The 15,899-nt window shown below is 43.3% G+C and overlaps 1 protein-coding gene across 2 annotated transcripts in view; it reads left to right on the top strand.

Annotated features, from left to right (window-relative positions):
• XIRP2 (xin actin binding repeat containing 2) overlaps nucleotides 1-15,899 on the top strand; it is a 147,010-nt gene that overhangs the window by 69,115 nt on the left and 61,996 nt on the right. For both annotated transcript variants that reach the window (XM_054043677.1, XM_054043678.1), the window contains exon 2: nucleotides 8,473-8,626. In XM_054043677.1, the coding sequence (XP_053899652.1) occupies nucleotides 8,473-8,626 (154 nt within the window). The remainder of the gene's footprint in view (nucleotides 1-8,472; nucleotides 8,627-15,899) is intronic.

The raw sequence follows: 15,899 nt of genomic DNA, 5'->3' as shown, positions 1-15,899 counted from the left end.
GACTGTGTTTCACTTTTGATATCATAAAGAACCTTAATGCATTTTGACTGAAAGTTGGCCTTTCTTCAGAAATACCCTTGCTCATATGTCTGATAGATGGCCTGAAGGGGCAGAATTAAGGGTGGGTTTTAGGCTGATAAAGAGGTAGTTTGACTTTTACTCCTCCACTGAGCTGCCATGTTACTTCTTTGGATTATTCCTAGTGAGCAACTACAGCACATACTTTCCTTGGCTTTGGTCAATGGAAGTACTAGTCTAAGGTCTTGATGCTCCCCTTGATCCACACAGCAAGCTATCATTGTTTCTGTGTTTTAACAGGAAGATTGGTTCCTTGGGGATTCTGTTTTTATCTTCATATTGTACTGAAATTTTCATTACTAGTCAAATACTTTATACCTTCTGAAGGGAAACAGTGAATCCACCACATTTGCAGCCCCTCTGCTCTTTAACTCCATCATTATCTGGAGTCTATGTCCAGGTGCCATTGCTGATGCTAAGAATTAGATGACATGTAGGACCCCAAGATTTTAAAACCTTTTCCACTGCTTTTATTAGGAATGCCCCAATATATGTGCATCAGCCCACTTCCCTGATATATGCAATTCCTTCTTTAAAATATGTGTATAAGAGACAGTCAGAATGTGTTACAAGCAAGGATGTATTTGATCTTTCCAAAGAAGTGATGGCTAGCCCAAACGGATTAGCTGGTAGCAATTTGAAAACTGTCTTGATTCCCGTGGCAGGGTGATCATATTTACAAAATGAAAAACTGGGATACTGTGCTTCAGAGAAGGTGAGGGCTGAGGCAGAGAAGTGTTTTGGTAGGAAATACATAAAATTGGTAAGGAAGTGGGAAGAAAGAAAGGATCCCTCTCCCCTTCTCCTCCTCCTACCCATTTCATAATGGGAAAGTGGAATACTTGACCGCACAGGGCCAGGTAGGAGAAATCATCATGTATCCCTCAGTGATCCATTTGTTGTTTTCTCCTAGTTTCAACCTCTTCCCCTCTAATCTAGCTCTTACCCTACCATCCGCCTCTACCATGTCTCCACCACTCACACACACTCACACATTATCAGTTTACCTGCACCTTCCATTATTAGTTAACGCCATTCCTTGGTGCACTCAACCGAGCTCCCACTTAGGAACAAATAAAACTTATCTCCCAGGTTAACGGCTAGGGTTGCCAATTTTGGTTGGATGTATTCCTGGAGATTTCATCACATGACATAATCTTTAATTAAAGATTAATCTTTAATTTCTGGAGACTCCAGGCTAATTCTAGAGGGTTGGAAACCCTATTAATAGACCTTTCTTTTTCTCTTTACCGCCCAAGAACTCAGAGCCATTTTCGTCAGCTCTGACTCCTCTCCCACCAGATACTCCTGGCTCAGAATCCTCCTCTTCCATACACACACACACACAGTCCTCCAGGCTGTGAACTTTGCCCCTCCTACCTGATATGCACCTCTAAGCAGAGAACTTAGTTCAGAAAGCTTCCTGTTTGTTGCTGTGTATGGAAAAGCAGGAGCAGAGGCAGCAGATGCATGTGATCTGAAACAGCTCCACAAAATCCTGTATGCCTTGCCATCCCTTTGCCTCTCATCCTTGTACTTCAGGGAGCATGTGCCAATTGCCCTATGCCTCATTAGAGCTAATCCCACCGAAGCCTTTGTCCCCGTTTGCTCTTTGCTGCTTACAGTCCATGTGCTGCAGGGCCAGGAGTCCCTCAATGACAGGTGGTACCTGGACTCTGCAGGTAAGCAGCCCGCTATGCAGTTGTGACATTTTTGATGGGGCTTAGTTTCTCTGGCCCTTGCTCCAAACTTTGGAGCTGCCCCTGCTCCAAACTTTATTGTGTGTCAAATAAGCTGTGCCTTTGGCTCACTACTTCTTGGTTTCCTTTTCTTACAATAAAGCAAAAAACAGACTAAGTTCAGGATGGTACAAAACAGAATAAATTATAACAAATGTATGTACCACTTGCAGATGACACACAAAGAAAATGTACAGTTTTTTCTTTTTTAAAGTAAGTCTTTGAAACTTGGAACTTCATCATTCCCTTAAAACCACAGATTCTTATTTGACATTAAAAGCCTGATGTCCAAAAGCGCACAGGGCCAGATTTTCAAGAGCTCCACACCCACAAACACCAGGGGCCAGAGATTCAAAATTACTCAGAACCCAGAAACTCCCATTGTGACCTAAGTTCACTCTAAGCTGTGCGGCCACGCAGCAGTCTATTAAGCGCTGCGCAGGCTCTCAGGCTGCAGCGGGGAGAAATTCCTGCTGGCCCCAACCCAGCCCCGGACCTGCCAAGGCCGGGGGTGAGGCGCCCCTCACAGGCCCCAAACCAGACCTGCCGTGGCCGGGGGAGAGGCACCCCTTCCCCGGCCCCAACCTAGCCCTGACCCGGACTGGACTTGGACATGGCCAGGGGAGAGGCATCTATCCTGTAGCCCCAGCCCTGGAGCTGCTGCAGTGGGGAGAGGGGCCTATCCCCACCAGTCCAGGTACTGCTGTGAGGAGAGAGAGCTGCGGGGAGTCCTCTCTCCCGGACGTAGCCCTGGGGCAGCCTGCACCTCAAACCCGTCATCCCCTGACCCCACGCCAGAGCCCACACCCCTAGCCGGAGTGCTCAACCCCCATGCACCACAACCCTCTGCCCCAGCCCTGAGTCCCCTCTCCCACTCCAAACCCCTCGGCCCCACCCCTGCCACATTAATTTTGCTATGTGCACCAATACGGAGGTGATGTGTCAGACATCACCTCCGTATTGGTGCACATAACAAAATTCATTCCGCACATGTGTGGGAAAAATTAGAGGGAACACTGAGTGTGACACTAATGGCCAGATTTTTAAAAATGTTGAGAACCCTGTCTGCTGAGGTCTTCTGAAAGTCTAGTCACTCGTTTAGGTGCCTAAATGGCAGCTAAGCTATTTTGAAAATCTGGCCCCAATTGTCCTTATCTCTTATGAAAATCTGACCCTAGCTGACAGAGCAATATTGATGAGCATTTTAAGTGTGACGGGATCCTGGGGGTGCAGCCTGGGACTGTGGGACCAATATGCTCCTTTATCTCTCCAGCCTGGGCTGTTTCTCACAATGCCTTGCTAGTGACCAGCAGCAAACCCCTCCAGGCACTGTTAGCATTCAGCTCAACAGCATGTGGAGCCCCACACCCAGCTATATTGCATGAATGCTCCCAGAGCCGCTCATGAATCACACAGAGAAAGGCACCAGAGCCAAAACCCCCCAGTTCCCAGCCCTGTATCTTAGTAATATACCGTCTTGCATTGCCCAAGATGAGCAGTGCAAATTTATTAATTGGTTCACCACTTCATCAATGGAAAGACGATATTCACCAGTCTTTGCAAAATCTGAGCAGATTTGCCCCACACTTCATACAAACTCACTGGTAAAGATAAAACATAGTTATTGACCACAAAAGATAGATTTTAAGTGATATTAAGTGATAGGCAACATGTCAGAGTTAGTTACCAAAATAAAATAAAATAAAATAAAATATAAGTATGCAGTCTAAATTCTCAACCCTATTAGACTGGGCAACATCTAGATCAAGCAATTTTTCTCACCCACTGGATATTGCTGTTTAGGGTTACCATCCGTCCGGATTCCCCCGGACATGTCCGGCTTTTTTCAGTTAAAAATAGCGTCCGGGAGGAATTTGTCAATGTCCGGACTTCCCCCGCCCCCCATGCAGAGCGTGCGGGGCTTACAGGGCAGCCGGCCGGATGGTGCCACTTGCACAGGGCTCCGGCAGCCTGAGCCCCCCCTCTACTCCCCCCCTCCTCTCTCCTGCAACTTGACACCACTCCCCTCCTCTCCCTCCCTCCCTCCCCCCGCCCTACATTCACAGATCGCCGGCCATCATCTCGGCCTCCGGCAGTCTGGAGCTCCGACCCTGCTCCCCTCCCTTGCTGCCGAGCGCGCTGCTCTGCAGCACAGTAAGGGGGCCGGGGGTCAGAGAAGCAGCAGGGAGGTTCTGGGGTGGGGTAGTCAAGAGACAGGGAGCAGGGGGAGGGTTGGATGGGTCAGGAGTTCGGGGGGGGCTGTCTGGGGGTTGGGGGGTGTAAGGTTTTGGGCAGAGTACAGGTGGGGGGGTCTCAGGAGGGGGCAGTTAGGGGACAAGGAGCAGGGGGGGTGTTTGGGAGTTCTGGGGGGGCTGTCAGGGGGCAGGAATGGGGAGAGGGATCGGAGCAGTCAGGGGACAGGGAGCAGAGGGGTTTAGATGGGTCGGGAGTTTTGGGAGGGGCTGTCAGGGGGTGGGGAGTGGTTGGATGGGGCGTGGGAGTCCCAGGGGTCTGTCTGGGGGTGGGGGTATGGATAAGGGTTGGGGCAGTCAGGGGACAGGTAGGGGGTAGAGTCCGAGGGGGCCAGTTAGGATGTGGGGAAGGTCTCAGGAGGGGGCAGTCAGGGGACAAGGAGCAGGGAGGCTTAGGTAGGGGGTGGAGTCCTGGGGGCAGTTAGGGGCAGGGTCCCAGGAGGGGGCAGTCAGGGGACAAGGTGTGGGGGGGAGGGTTGGGAGTTCTGAGGGGGCAGGAAGTGGGAGGGAGTGGAAGGGTCAGGGGCGGGGCTAGGGCAGGACAGGGGCGGGGCTAGGGCGGGGCTCCTCCCGTCCTCTTTTTTGATTGTTGAAATATGGTAACCCTATTGCTGTTCAAAGTACACAGATTTCACCCTTGAAATCTGAGCCAGTCCTCTCAGCTGGAATCTTCAGAGTGTCCTTGTTGCTTGCAGCATAGGTGGGTGAAGAAGGAAGGCCAAGCATGGGCCCCCTGTGTTCGGTTTTATACCCTCAGTCCTTGTGCTTGGAAAACACAAGTCCAGGCATGTCTGGGTGGGCATTGCTGAGTCTCCAGGCAAGGTTGAGCAATTCCCCTGGTTGAGCAATTCCACCTCATACAGGTGAGTCATTGAATTGTAGCTCCCTTGCTGAACAATGGTTGTTGATGGGTTGTTTAACACTCCACCCAGGTGTTGGTTACTTTCCTTGCTGTTGCCTCTGCAGAGCTAATATCTGGCTAATTCCCCAACTTACAGCATGTTTCAGTGACGACCATACAACACAATTCTCATAACTTCGTATGCATTAATGTTATACATATATGGATAGAGATATGACATTCAGCAGATCATAACCTTTCCCCTGATACCTTACAAGGCATGCTTTATATGTAAGATCACAATTATATAAAAATGAGGAATATGGGGTTACAGGACGCTCCCCCAAGGTATAGAATGTCACACCATGATGCTATTAAAGCAAGAGAAAGACCTAGATCTATATATGGTTTTCATTTGGGTGCCCCGAAATCTTGCCCAGTCACCACTCGTTTTGATATGCTTAAAGAATGTGTAATTTATGTTCGTTTGTTTTTTTAAAAAGCAGACCCCCTTGATCTGTTTATATGATGCTATCTTTCCCCGCTACTAAGCTAGTTTTTACACTGTATAATTTACCTCCATACCAAATATTTTGTTTTGGGATAACAATGCCAGTATGGGAGTGGTCATTGCCTGAACTCTGCCTCCAGGCCATGGGTCACTTAAAAAAAATCATACTGTGAGTTTTCCAAGGGTTTTAAATCTTCCTGGTACCTAAAGATGATATTAGAATATCACTATTATGTACTCCCATCTGATTCAGATTAAAGACTTTTAAAAGCCCATCACTGATTTACCTGAAATATATATGAAATCAAATTATATATATGTGTGTGTGTGTGTGTGTATATATATATATATATATATATATAGCTCCACACATATACACACACACCTGTTTTTAAATTTTAATTTGTCTTTTTCCTTGTAGCCTTGTCAGCTGGTTTTGGTTCTAAAACATGTCCTATTTAGCCATGATTCTGAGAGCTCACAGTTGCCTTATTTGCATAAAAATAAAGACAAAAGTTGTCTGGAGTACAAAAAAAAAATCCTTTGCAAGGCAACACCTTAAGCTCATTAACATATCAGTTTCAAATATGCTAGTACAGATTAGTTTGAAAAGGTTTGGCCATTAGGGATTCTCCTTTGCTACTTATAGGGTCAATTCAAACTGGTTGAAATATTTTAATACAAGTCTTCTTTTCATTACAATTGTTTTAAGAGTGGATTTAGTCTGCTACTAATAATATAACAATGAAATACTTTAGGGCCCTATTGAAGAAAATGAAAACGTATTTAGCAAATTACAGGATTTTATTCTGTGCTTGAAAGATGTACAGTATTTTCTTTCCAAATAAGGAAAATCAACTGTGCAAATGTACGACATACAGTAGCAGTAAGTACCTTCATCTCATCAGGGATTACATTGTAGGTTTTCAGATCAATCAACTCCAGTACTCTTTTAGGTTCAAAGGTGAATCAAATGAAAATAGAGTCTAAGGGCCTGATTCTCATTTACACTAATGCCACAGTACCTCACTTTGGCAATGTAAGGGGTCCTTAAGTTGTGTGTAAATGTAATTTACACCCATTTTAAGTCTCCTTTGCATTGCTGAAGGGTTGTGAAGCAGTCTTGGCATACTTGAGAATCAGGCCCTAAAAGAACAAGGGACAGCAAGGCATATTGATAGACTAACCTGACTTGATAAAACCACTAGGACTTCCAAAGCTACCAACAGGAGTTTGCTAAGGACCTAAATACCACCAATGGATGGATTCTTCATGAACTTGGCTTTTTGCTTAGGAAATAATTGTATGGGTAAGCTCAAAATTCTTATGTGAACTCGGCTAGTAGAATTCCTGCTCCATTGCTACTCACCCTCCTATCAGATTAGTTAGCATGACCCTTATAGATACAAAAATGTATATGATTGTTGTGAAATGCTTCTCATCCTCCAGGGTGACCAGATAGCAAGTGTGAAAAATCGGGATGGGGGGGGTAATAGGCGCCTATATAAGACAAATCCCTGAATATTGGGACTGTCCCTATAACATTGGGACATCTGGCCACCCTACTCCTCCCCTCCTCCAAATTTCCACTTTATTAGGTCTTAATGGGTTGGTTCTATGATAGGTCTCAACCAGGTCTGCATTTTTAGAGGAGCAATTTTGTTTCTGTTGACAACTGTGTCCATAATTTTGTACCTAGAGTTCATTATGGATACAAAAATGGAGGCTCTGTCTGAAAATCAGGCACCACATCTTTTGAACAGTGCTTTGCAATATACAAGGTTTTATATGTGTGTATGTTTCACCCTGTAATTTGTCACTTAGTGTTCTGTAAACATTCTTAGGTAATAAAGTAATACTACAAAGAGTGGAAGGTACCAGAAACAAATTTTATTTCTTTAAATGTTGTGATTAAATATATTCAAATATTTCACAACACTGAAAAAGTGTTGAGTAATTCTTGCTCTAATTTACATTCTCTTCACAAAATTTGCCAAATAGCCGTTTATCAAAAGAGCTTTGTCTTTTAAGATGACAGGTATGAGAAAATATAATATGGAAAAGTTATATACTGTAATAAGTGTGTTTGAAAAGCTATGAGCTGTTATATTCCATTTTCACATAGCTCTAGTTACAGTATATTTAAAAAGCAATAAATGTCACAAGTGACTTGTTTGTCATGCCTCTGCTTTATAGTTGTTTGGAAAATGTACCCTCTTTATACACAGACTAGGAAAATGCTCTCAGCTTACAGGAATCTTTCAGCCTATTCCATTGAAATATAAAGTAATTTTTTACTCACTTAATTTAAAGGCTTTGTCCAAAGCTTTAGATCCAATGTGTCCTAGATGGTGAACAGGTTTGTACTAAGTGGCACATCATGTGGGGGAACAAACAGCAGGCCAAAGTATCCAATCTGGTGACACTGTAGCTTTGGTTTAGAAACTGTTTACTCATTTTGTTTCAAAGCGCTGTAGACGTTTTTTGTGGTGATAATTGTAATAACTACAAAGATGCAACTGTGGTCCATTGTGATTAATAAAATCCAGTTGAAATATCATAACGGTTAACATTATATTAAAAATCAAATTATTGACTAATACACACACTCTATACGTCTGCTCTGACCCATCTTTTAATGTTTATATATGTTATATACCAGTTAATGAAATTCCCTTTGTCCACTTTACTTTGAACAAATATACATCTTATGTGAGCAAGTGGTGTCTTTTATTGTGACACTTATAACCGCAGTTTCTCTTTCTTGGGGAGGAGGGGATGTGGGGGAACCATGAAAGAAATGCCAAATGAGAACAGCAAGCTACTGCCAGGCATCATGGTTGAAATGTAAACTAAGCAGCAGCCATTTATTTGTAGCTCTCTGCAAAGTTAGAAGAGATTTACCCTGTAGCATATTGGAAAACATCACTCATGTAATGGAATCCCCTTGCCCCCCCCCTCCCCGCCTCCTCACACCCTCCTCCCCCAGAAAACCACATCTGTTTCCTACTGATAGCTTTTAACACACATCCCCGTAATGTCTTCTAACAGGAAGTAGAAATTGAGAGAAGTTTGTATTCACCAACATTTAAGAATCAGCCTGGGAGCCATTCCATCATTTCTGTGAAAGATTCAGACGCGAAAGGTGGGAAAACATTTTTTGACAAGATGTCATCTGAAAATGGTCAGAACAACAGCTCTGAAGGTTAGCATAACGCTTTGATCTGATTTCTTTATTTGTATCTTGTACAGAACAAGTAAGATAAAGAGTGTGTGTGTGTGTGTGTGTGTGTGTGTGTTTTAAAAGTAAAACAAAACTGATGATATGATATGGTTCTGTTTTTAAGAAAACAGCATAGGGTGCACTAAAACATAAATTTAGTTGACATCTAAATTTTTCAAGTTGGGATTTTATTTGTAAAGTAGCTGTGTGCAATATGAGGTTATTGGCACTATTGCAAAAAAGACCTCAACACACATAACCATCTCTGTTTTCCCCCCCAAAGACAGTGCTGTTACAATAGAAAAAACAGTGCATTAATTTCTTCATGCAAAAAGTATAGACATTTTTAGAACAATGCACTTGATCATCAAAGTGACAAGGGAGAATCATAGTTGTATAATCAAAGCTGCACATAAGAAAAGAATTGGGTGTTTATATCAACTGCAAAAAAAAAAAAGCTTTCCATCTTTTCTTTTTCAGATGATTACCCTAAATGTGTTTAATGATTTTAGGATAAAATATGACAGAATTGTGTCAGTTTTTAGGAATATGTTATATAATTTTGATTTATTAATGTTTTGTAAATGTCATTCAAATGTTAATAGCTCATATGCCTGAGATTGCACTGTTACCATAATTTTCAATAATGATATCGCCACAAAATACAGTACTTTGTTAAAAATACAGACAGAATTAATCATCTCTGAAGACGCAATAACTGGATTGTACATTTTGGTAATTTGGAGTTAGCAGTGTGTTTGTTAAAAATAATGCTTAATAATGATAATAATAATTAAGCCCCATTGCACTTCTCTCTGTGTGTAAATTGCCCACACCTTCAGCTTGCTACTCAAGTTGACCCTAACAATAAAGAAATTAAAAAAAATTAGAAATGAAGAAAAACAATATATCCCATCTCCTCGCTCCCTGCAATGATACATCTTTAACCACAGTTTAGTGTAATGCTTATTCAGTATAGAAGAGACCAATTCCACATGACATCCAGGAACCAAATTCAGCTCTCTGTTCCACACATACAATAATAATGAGACAATTGGAGCGACTATCAAATGGGATAAGAACCTTTGTATCAGGAATTAGATGATAAAGTATGTTAATGCATCAGTTCTGGAGAGTTCAGGGCAAATCCTGGTTCAGAACCCATCTGAAAATTACTTTGATGCTCTCAACCTCATCCTCAGATTTTCACATGATATCATGACAATACTACACAATTTGGCCTAATGTTTGCTAAAGAGAGAGGTCGAGAACTAGAGCAGCAAAGTTGTTGTGACTTGCAGGTCATAGTTATATTACACTGCTGCTATTAATTCCTTACTATCATGAGCATAAAATATGTCTATATAATTTAAAATGGAGATGGGCCTGAGGTGTTAAATTTGAATTGAGATCAAGATTTGTATTCAAATTTTTCCCAAATTCAGGGTAGTTCATACTCAGATTTTGGTTTGGGTTCATGATAGAGATAAACCAGAGTTAGGAAGCTTGGATCTGGATTTGGATCTGAAATGTTTCAAAATTTGTTCTTGAGGAGGGTCAAATCCAGGCTCTTGGTTAGGAAAACCTACTCCTGGTAGGTTTTCTGCCACTAGAGGCCTGTGTACACAAAGCGTACAGAGGCAAAGGTTGGTGTAAACTTGGGCTGAATCTTTTTGAACAGTATACGTTCCTTTTGATAATCAGACAACTGGGGCCAGCTCCACTTACAGAAACACTGAAGCATTTAGTGCCAGTGTCACCCTGAGCAACTACCTACATTATAATGCATGTGGGTGGATGAAGAACAAAGCACCTTAAATGTCAGCACAAATAAAATTAGCTTCAGCCTCTGTAATGAAGAAGGGAATGTTAAGAGTTGTTAAATAGGTAGAGGTTGTGACAACACCTTTTTATCTCTCAGCCAGTTCTTGTTAATCCATGCTAGAGGTATTTGCACACTGTAGTGTGGCCATATCATTTTCCTCTGTTCTGTCAATTAACTAATATCCTAACATCGTCATTGTCCATCTCATTTTCGTAAATGCAGTCTGCAGTGTGGTTCAGTGAATTAGGAGATTTGCCGTTGACTTGCTGTATGATCTTGGGCAAGTCCCTTAACCTCTCTTCCTCAGTTTCCACTTCAGTAAAGTGGGAATAGGAATCCATACTCACCCTAAAATACTGTGATCTTTGTGTGACAGATATGGCAATTTTCTGCAATAAACCATACTGAATTACGTTTATGTATTTGAGGAGTTGATTGTACAAAGAATGCAAATGTTTATGTATTGTGGAATGGTATATCACTTTTTTAAGAAGAAGGCATGGCTAATGTAAACCCTGGCAGGAGTTATGAGCGTTAAAGGACTCTTTGAGACAATGTGCCAGACAAAGAAAATTAAGTGGGATTCCTAGAAATACTTGGGAGGAGGAGAATGCAAATTACCCATCTCTGGATTCATCCTCAGAGAGAGACCCATTGTCTGGCTGATTACCTATTTACCATATCTTCAAAGACTGAAGCTGGATAAAGGAGTGACTCAGATTCATGAGGGTGCTTGTTCAGAGTCGAAGCAGTTCTAAACTGGTAACCACAGAAAAAACCCTTATTGGGGGTGTGAAGGACTGTTAACCAGCTAGAGCCCTTAGTGGAGTTGGGGTGATGTCTGGTAAGCTTATTAGCATGTGTGTAGGTTCTTTTATTGTTTTAATGTTTTCTCTGTAATGCTTTCACCTTAAGTATAAATGTGCTTGCTGAGAAAGATCTGTGTGATAACTTAACTGTAGCAGTTACACTGAGGAGAAAAAGTAGGCCTGCTCAAGCAATCTGACTTTGCTGGGAAATTCACAGAGTAGACAGGGAGCTGTGCAGCCTGGAAAAACTCAGGTAAGAAGGGAGAGAGACATTTGTCTCTGTCCAAAAGAGACGATGGCTGGAGAGCTGGAGACAAGAATGGATGCCCTTGCTGGACCATAAACAGGAAATACAGTTGCAGTTGCCCTGACCTGTGACACTGTGGGTGAATAGTACTGTTTGAGTGCTTTGAATTATTATTGTAGAACTCTAATAGTGCAGTTGAATGTGATGTTTAAACAAACAACTGGAACCAGCCTCAGGAATGAAAGAAGAATTCTACCAAAAGCATTGTCAGTAGTACTGAAAATACAAAAGGAGAGATGAACTGGAGTTCATGTGGCTGGTTCTATGTATTACCCTCAATTAAATATCCAATGGTGAGATCAACTTTGATCAATTTCCCTTAAGAGAAGACCTATATTTTAGCAAATCATGATGAAACGAAGAATCTTGAATTAAGAACAAAAGGAACAAAATCTGATACTTGTGTGAACTTGAGCCTATGTGCACATCAACTAACCGTTATAGTCACTGACTCAGAGCAGATTCCAAAGCTTTATTTGGAGGCTAGCTGGAATCTCTAGCTGATGGAAGATTACTATTCTGAGAAATATGCTATTAAAGGGCTACTCATTATGTTTTCCCCAAGGCAGCTCATAAATCTGCACCCTGGAATGATGTAAGCGGTACCCTAACATTTATAATAGTTAGTTTGTTAACCCAGTTTGAGCCCAGTTAAGTTGTAATGCAGATTATTAAATAAAATGACATCATAAGATAATATAAAAGATGAGACGTTACCTGCTAAAAATCAATTTTTTCACTTGGTCTTAGATGGACTTGAACATTTAAATCATATTGTTAAGAGTATTATGACATTTTATGCGTATATTTCAGGAATTTATTACCCAGCCATTATATCATAAAGCTAAAACTTTTTTTCTGTTAAAAAAATAATTGACTTTTTTAGTTTTAGTGACTCAAAAGAATCCATTTACTTAGTTTCATATAGTTTTGTTCTCCATGTTATAGTTAAGAAGAAAGGGTTGATTTTTTTTTTAATAACACCTTTGATGTATTAAATCCTCACTGTGGACCTATTTCTTTCTTTTGATTCAGTCTGTTTTCATGTTCTACAATCTAAATTTGTCAGTCTTCCAGGTGCTTTTACAAATTTAGATTGTAGAACATGAAAACAGAATTCAGACAAGACACAAGGGATGGAATTCTGGGTCCACTGAAGTCTGTGGCAAAGCTCCTATTTGACTTTAGTGTATTCAGAATTTCACGTTACATATGTAATGAGTTGGCTAGCCATTAAACAGCATAAAAATGCTTGCCAACCATCACAATTAAAACCATGATATTTTCCACAACTCTCTAGCATTAGACCCACTCCCTTCCCAAAATCCACAGATGAGCTTCCTAGTGTGCCCAGAAAATTTATAGATTTGGACACAGAAAAGAGAGATTTCCAGAGGTGAGGACTTTCTTCTGGAAACACCCTGCCATCAACTGCTTACTTTTTAAACCAGCGGTGGGCAAACTTTTTGGCCTGAGGGCCACATCTGGGTATGGAACTTGTATGGCGGGCCATGAATGCTCACAAAATTGAGGGTTAGGGTGCAGGAGTGGGTGAGGGCTGGGGATGTGGGCTCTGGGGTGGGGCCAGAAATGAGTTCAGGGTGCAGGAGGGGGCTCCAGGCTGGGGCAGGGGATTGGGGTGCAGGTGGGGGGGTGAGGGCTGCAGCTGGTGGGGCGGGCTCTGGGGTGCAGGAGGGTGGGACTGAGGGGTTCGGAGGGTGGGAGGGGGATCAGGGCTGGGGCAGGGGTGCAGGCTCCGGATGGTGCTTACTTCAAGCAGCTCCCGGAAGCGGTGGCATATCCCCCCTTCGGCTCCTATGTGGAGGCGTGGCCAATTGGAGTTGTGAGGGCGGCGCTTGGGGCGGGGGCAGCGTGCGGAGCCCCCTGGCTGCCCCTACATGTAGGAGCCGGAAGGGGGACATGCTGCTGCTTCCGGGAGCCGTGCAGAGCAGGGCAAGCTCTAGACCCCGCTCCCCAGCAGGAGCTCGAGGGCCGGATTACAATGTCTGAAGGGCCGGATGCGGCCCCCGGGCCGTAGTTTGCCCACTCCTGCTTTAAAATACTGAGGTGCTTGCTCAAATGCCTCTGCTGAGTGCAACTGCTGTGGTATCTTTGAGACAGCAGGGTATGCCTACACTGCCCACGTTACAGCACTGCCGTGGCAGTGTAGTCACACTTTATCACTCGGGGAGAGCTCTCCCGGCGATAAAAAATAACCAAGCCAAATGAGCGACGGTAGCTTTATCGCCGGGATTGCGGCTCCCGGCGAAAAAGTACTGTCTATACTGGCGCTTTTCAGCGCTAAAACTGTTGTCGCTCGGGGTGTGTTTTTTCACACCCCTGAATGACTAAAATTTTAGCGCTGAAAGTGGCAGTATAGACACAGCCGCAGTCTCTCAGGCCTTGTCTACACTGGCACTTTATAGCTCCCCCGAGCGACGCAAGTTTCAGCACTGTAAAGTGGCAGTGTAGACAGTGCACCAGCGCTGGGAGTTACTCCTCTCGTGGGGGTGGGTTGGTGCTGCAACTATACAGCTACGGTAAACGTTTAGTAGTTTAACGTTGGTAGTGAAGACATACCCTCCGATAATCAGGACTCAAGCCATTTACGGCTTTATAAGGTAAAGCCAATACCTTAAAGTGAGGTTGATTCTGAAAAATGGCACTGAAAACACAGTATAGTGAAATTCCATATTCACTGTCTCTCAGTGATTCCAAAACAAGTTTGCTCCATTTGTAGTTTGTTTAACAAATGGAAGTTATTTTCTTTAGTGGAAAGTATTGCAAATTTAGCCTGGGTTAAGTGTCAAGATTTTTTTATTTGTTGGCCATCATTACTTATAATTATGGCTGTCAAGTGATTAAAAAAATCGTGATTAATCGCGCAATTAAAAAAATTAATTGCGATTAATCATGCGATTAATTGCACTGTTAATAATAGAATACCATTTATGTAAATATTTTGGATGTTTTCTACATTTTCAAATATAGTGATTTCAATTACAACAGAATACAAAGTGTACAGTGCTCACTTTATATTATTTTTATTACAAATATTTGCACTGTATAAATGATAAAAAAAATATTTTTCAATTCACCTCATACAAGTACTGTAGTGCAATCTCTATCATGAAAGTGCAACTTACAAATGTTGTTTATTTTGTTACATAACTTAGGGTTACGATATTTAAGGTTTTAAAAAAGAGGACACTCCACGGGGCCCTGGCCCCACCCCTTTCCTGCCCCCTCCCCAACTCAGCCCCTTCCCCAAAGTCCCCTTCCCCACCCCGCCCCAACTCCACCCCTTCCCCAAAGTCCCCGCCCCAGCTCCGCCTCCTCACCTGAGCGCCCCGCATTCCCCCTCCTCCCTCCCAGCCACACGAAACAGCTGCCTGAGCGCTACCGGCTTCATGGTTTGCCGGGCAGCCCCCAGACCTCCAGACCCGCTGCGCCCCCAGCCAGGTGCTTCCCCAGCGCAGCCGGAGCCCGGGAGGGGAAGCGGCCGGCCAGGGACGCAGGGTCTAGAGGTCTGGGGGCTGCCCGGCAAACCGTGAAGCTGGTAGCACTCGGGCAGTTCTGCTCTTCAGCTGCACAGAGCTGAGGTGTCTGGGGGGAGCAGCAGCAGCCGCCGCCGCAGCGGGGAATCCACCTGCAGCTCGCAGCCTGCTGGAGCCGCTCAGGTAAGCAGGGGACTGGGGCAGGGATGCCGGCATTTTCCCAGACATGTTCGGCTTTTTGGCAATTCCCCCCGGACGGGGATTTGAGGACCAAAAAGCCGGACATGTCCGGGAAAATCCGGACGTATGGTAACCCTACATAACTGCAGTCAAAAACAAAACAATGTAAAACTTCAGAGCCTACAAGTCTGCTCAGTCTTACTTCTTGTTCAGTCAATTGCTAAGAGAAACAAGTTTGTTTATGTTTACGGGAGATAATGCTGCCCATTTCTTAATTACAGTGTCACCTGAAACTGAGAACAGGCATTCGCATGGCACTGTAGTAGCTAGTGTTGCAAGATATTTATGTGCCAGATGCCAGTGCCAGATAGCCAGATGCGCTAAAGATTCATATGCCTCTTCATGCTTCAGCCATTGGTGCTGAGGACATGCTTTCATGCTGATGACACTTGTTAAAAAAATAATGCATTAATTAAATTTGTGACTGAACTCCTTGTGGGAGAATTGTATGTCTCCTGCTCTGTGTTTTACCTGAATTTGCCATATGTTTCATGTTATCGCAGTCTCGGATGATGACCCAGCACATGTTCATTTTAAGAACACTTTCACTGCAAATTTGACAAAATGCAAAGATACC

This window comes from Malaclemys terrapin, chromosome 11, assembly GCF_027887155.1.
Source record: "Malaclemys terrapin pileata isolate rMalTer1 chromosome 11, rMalTer1.hap1, whole genome shotgun sequence".
In the NCBI taxonomy this organism is placed as follows: domain Eukaryota; kingdom Metazoa; phylum Chordata; order Testudines; family Emydidae; genus Malaclemys; species Malaclemys terrapin.
Note: the sequence above shows the minus strand (reverse complement) of the source record. Positions and strands in the feature narration are given on the sequence as shown.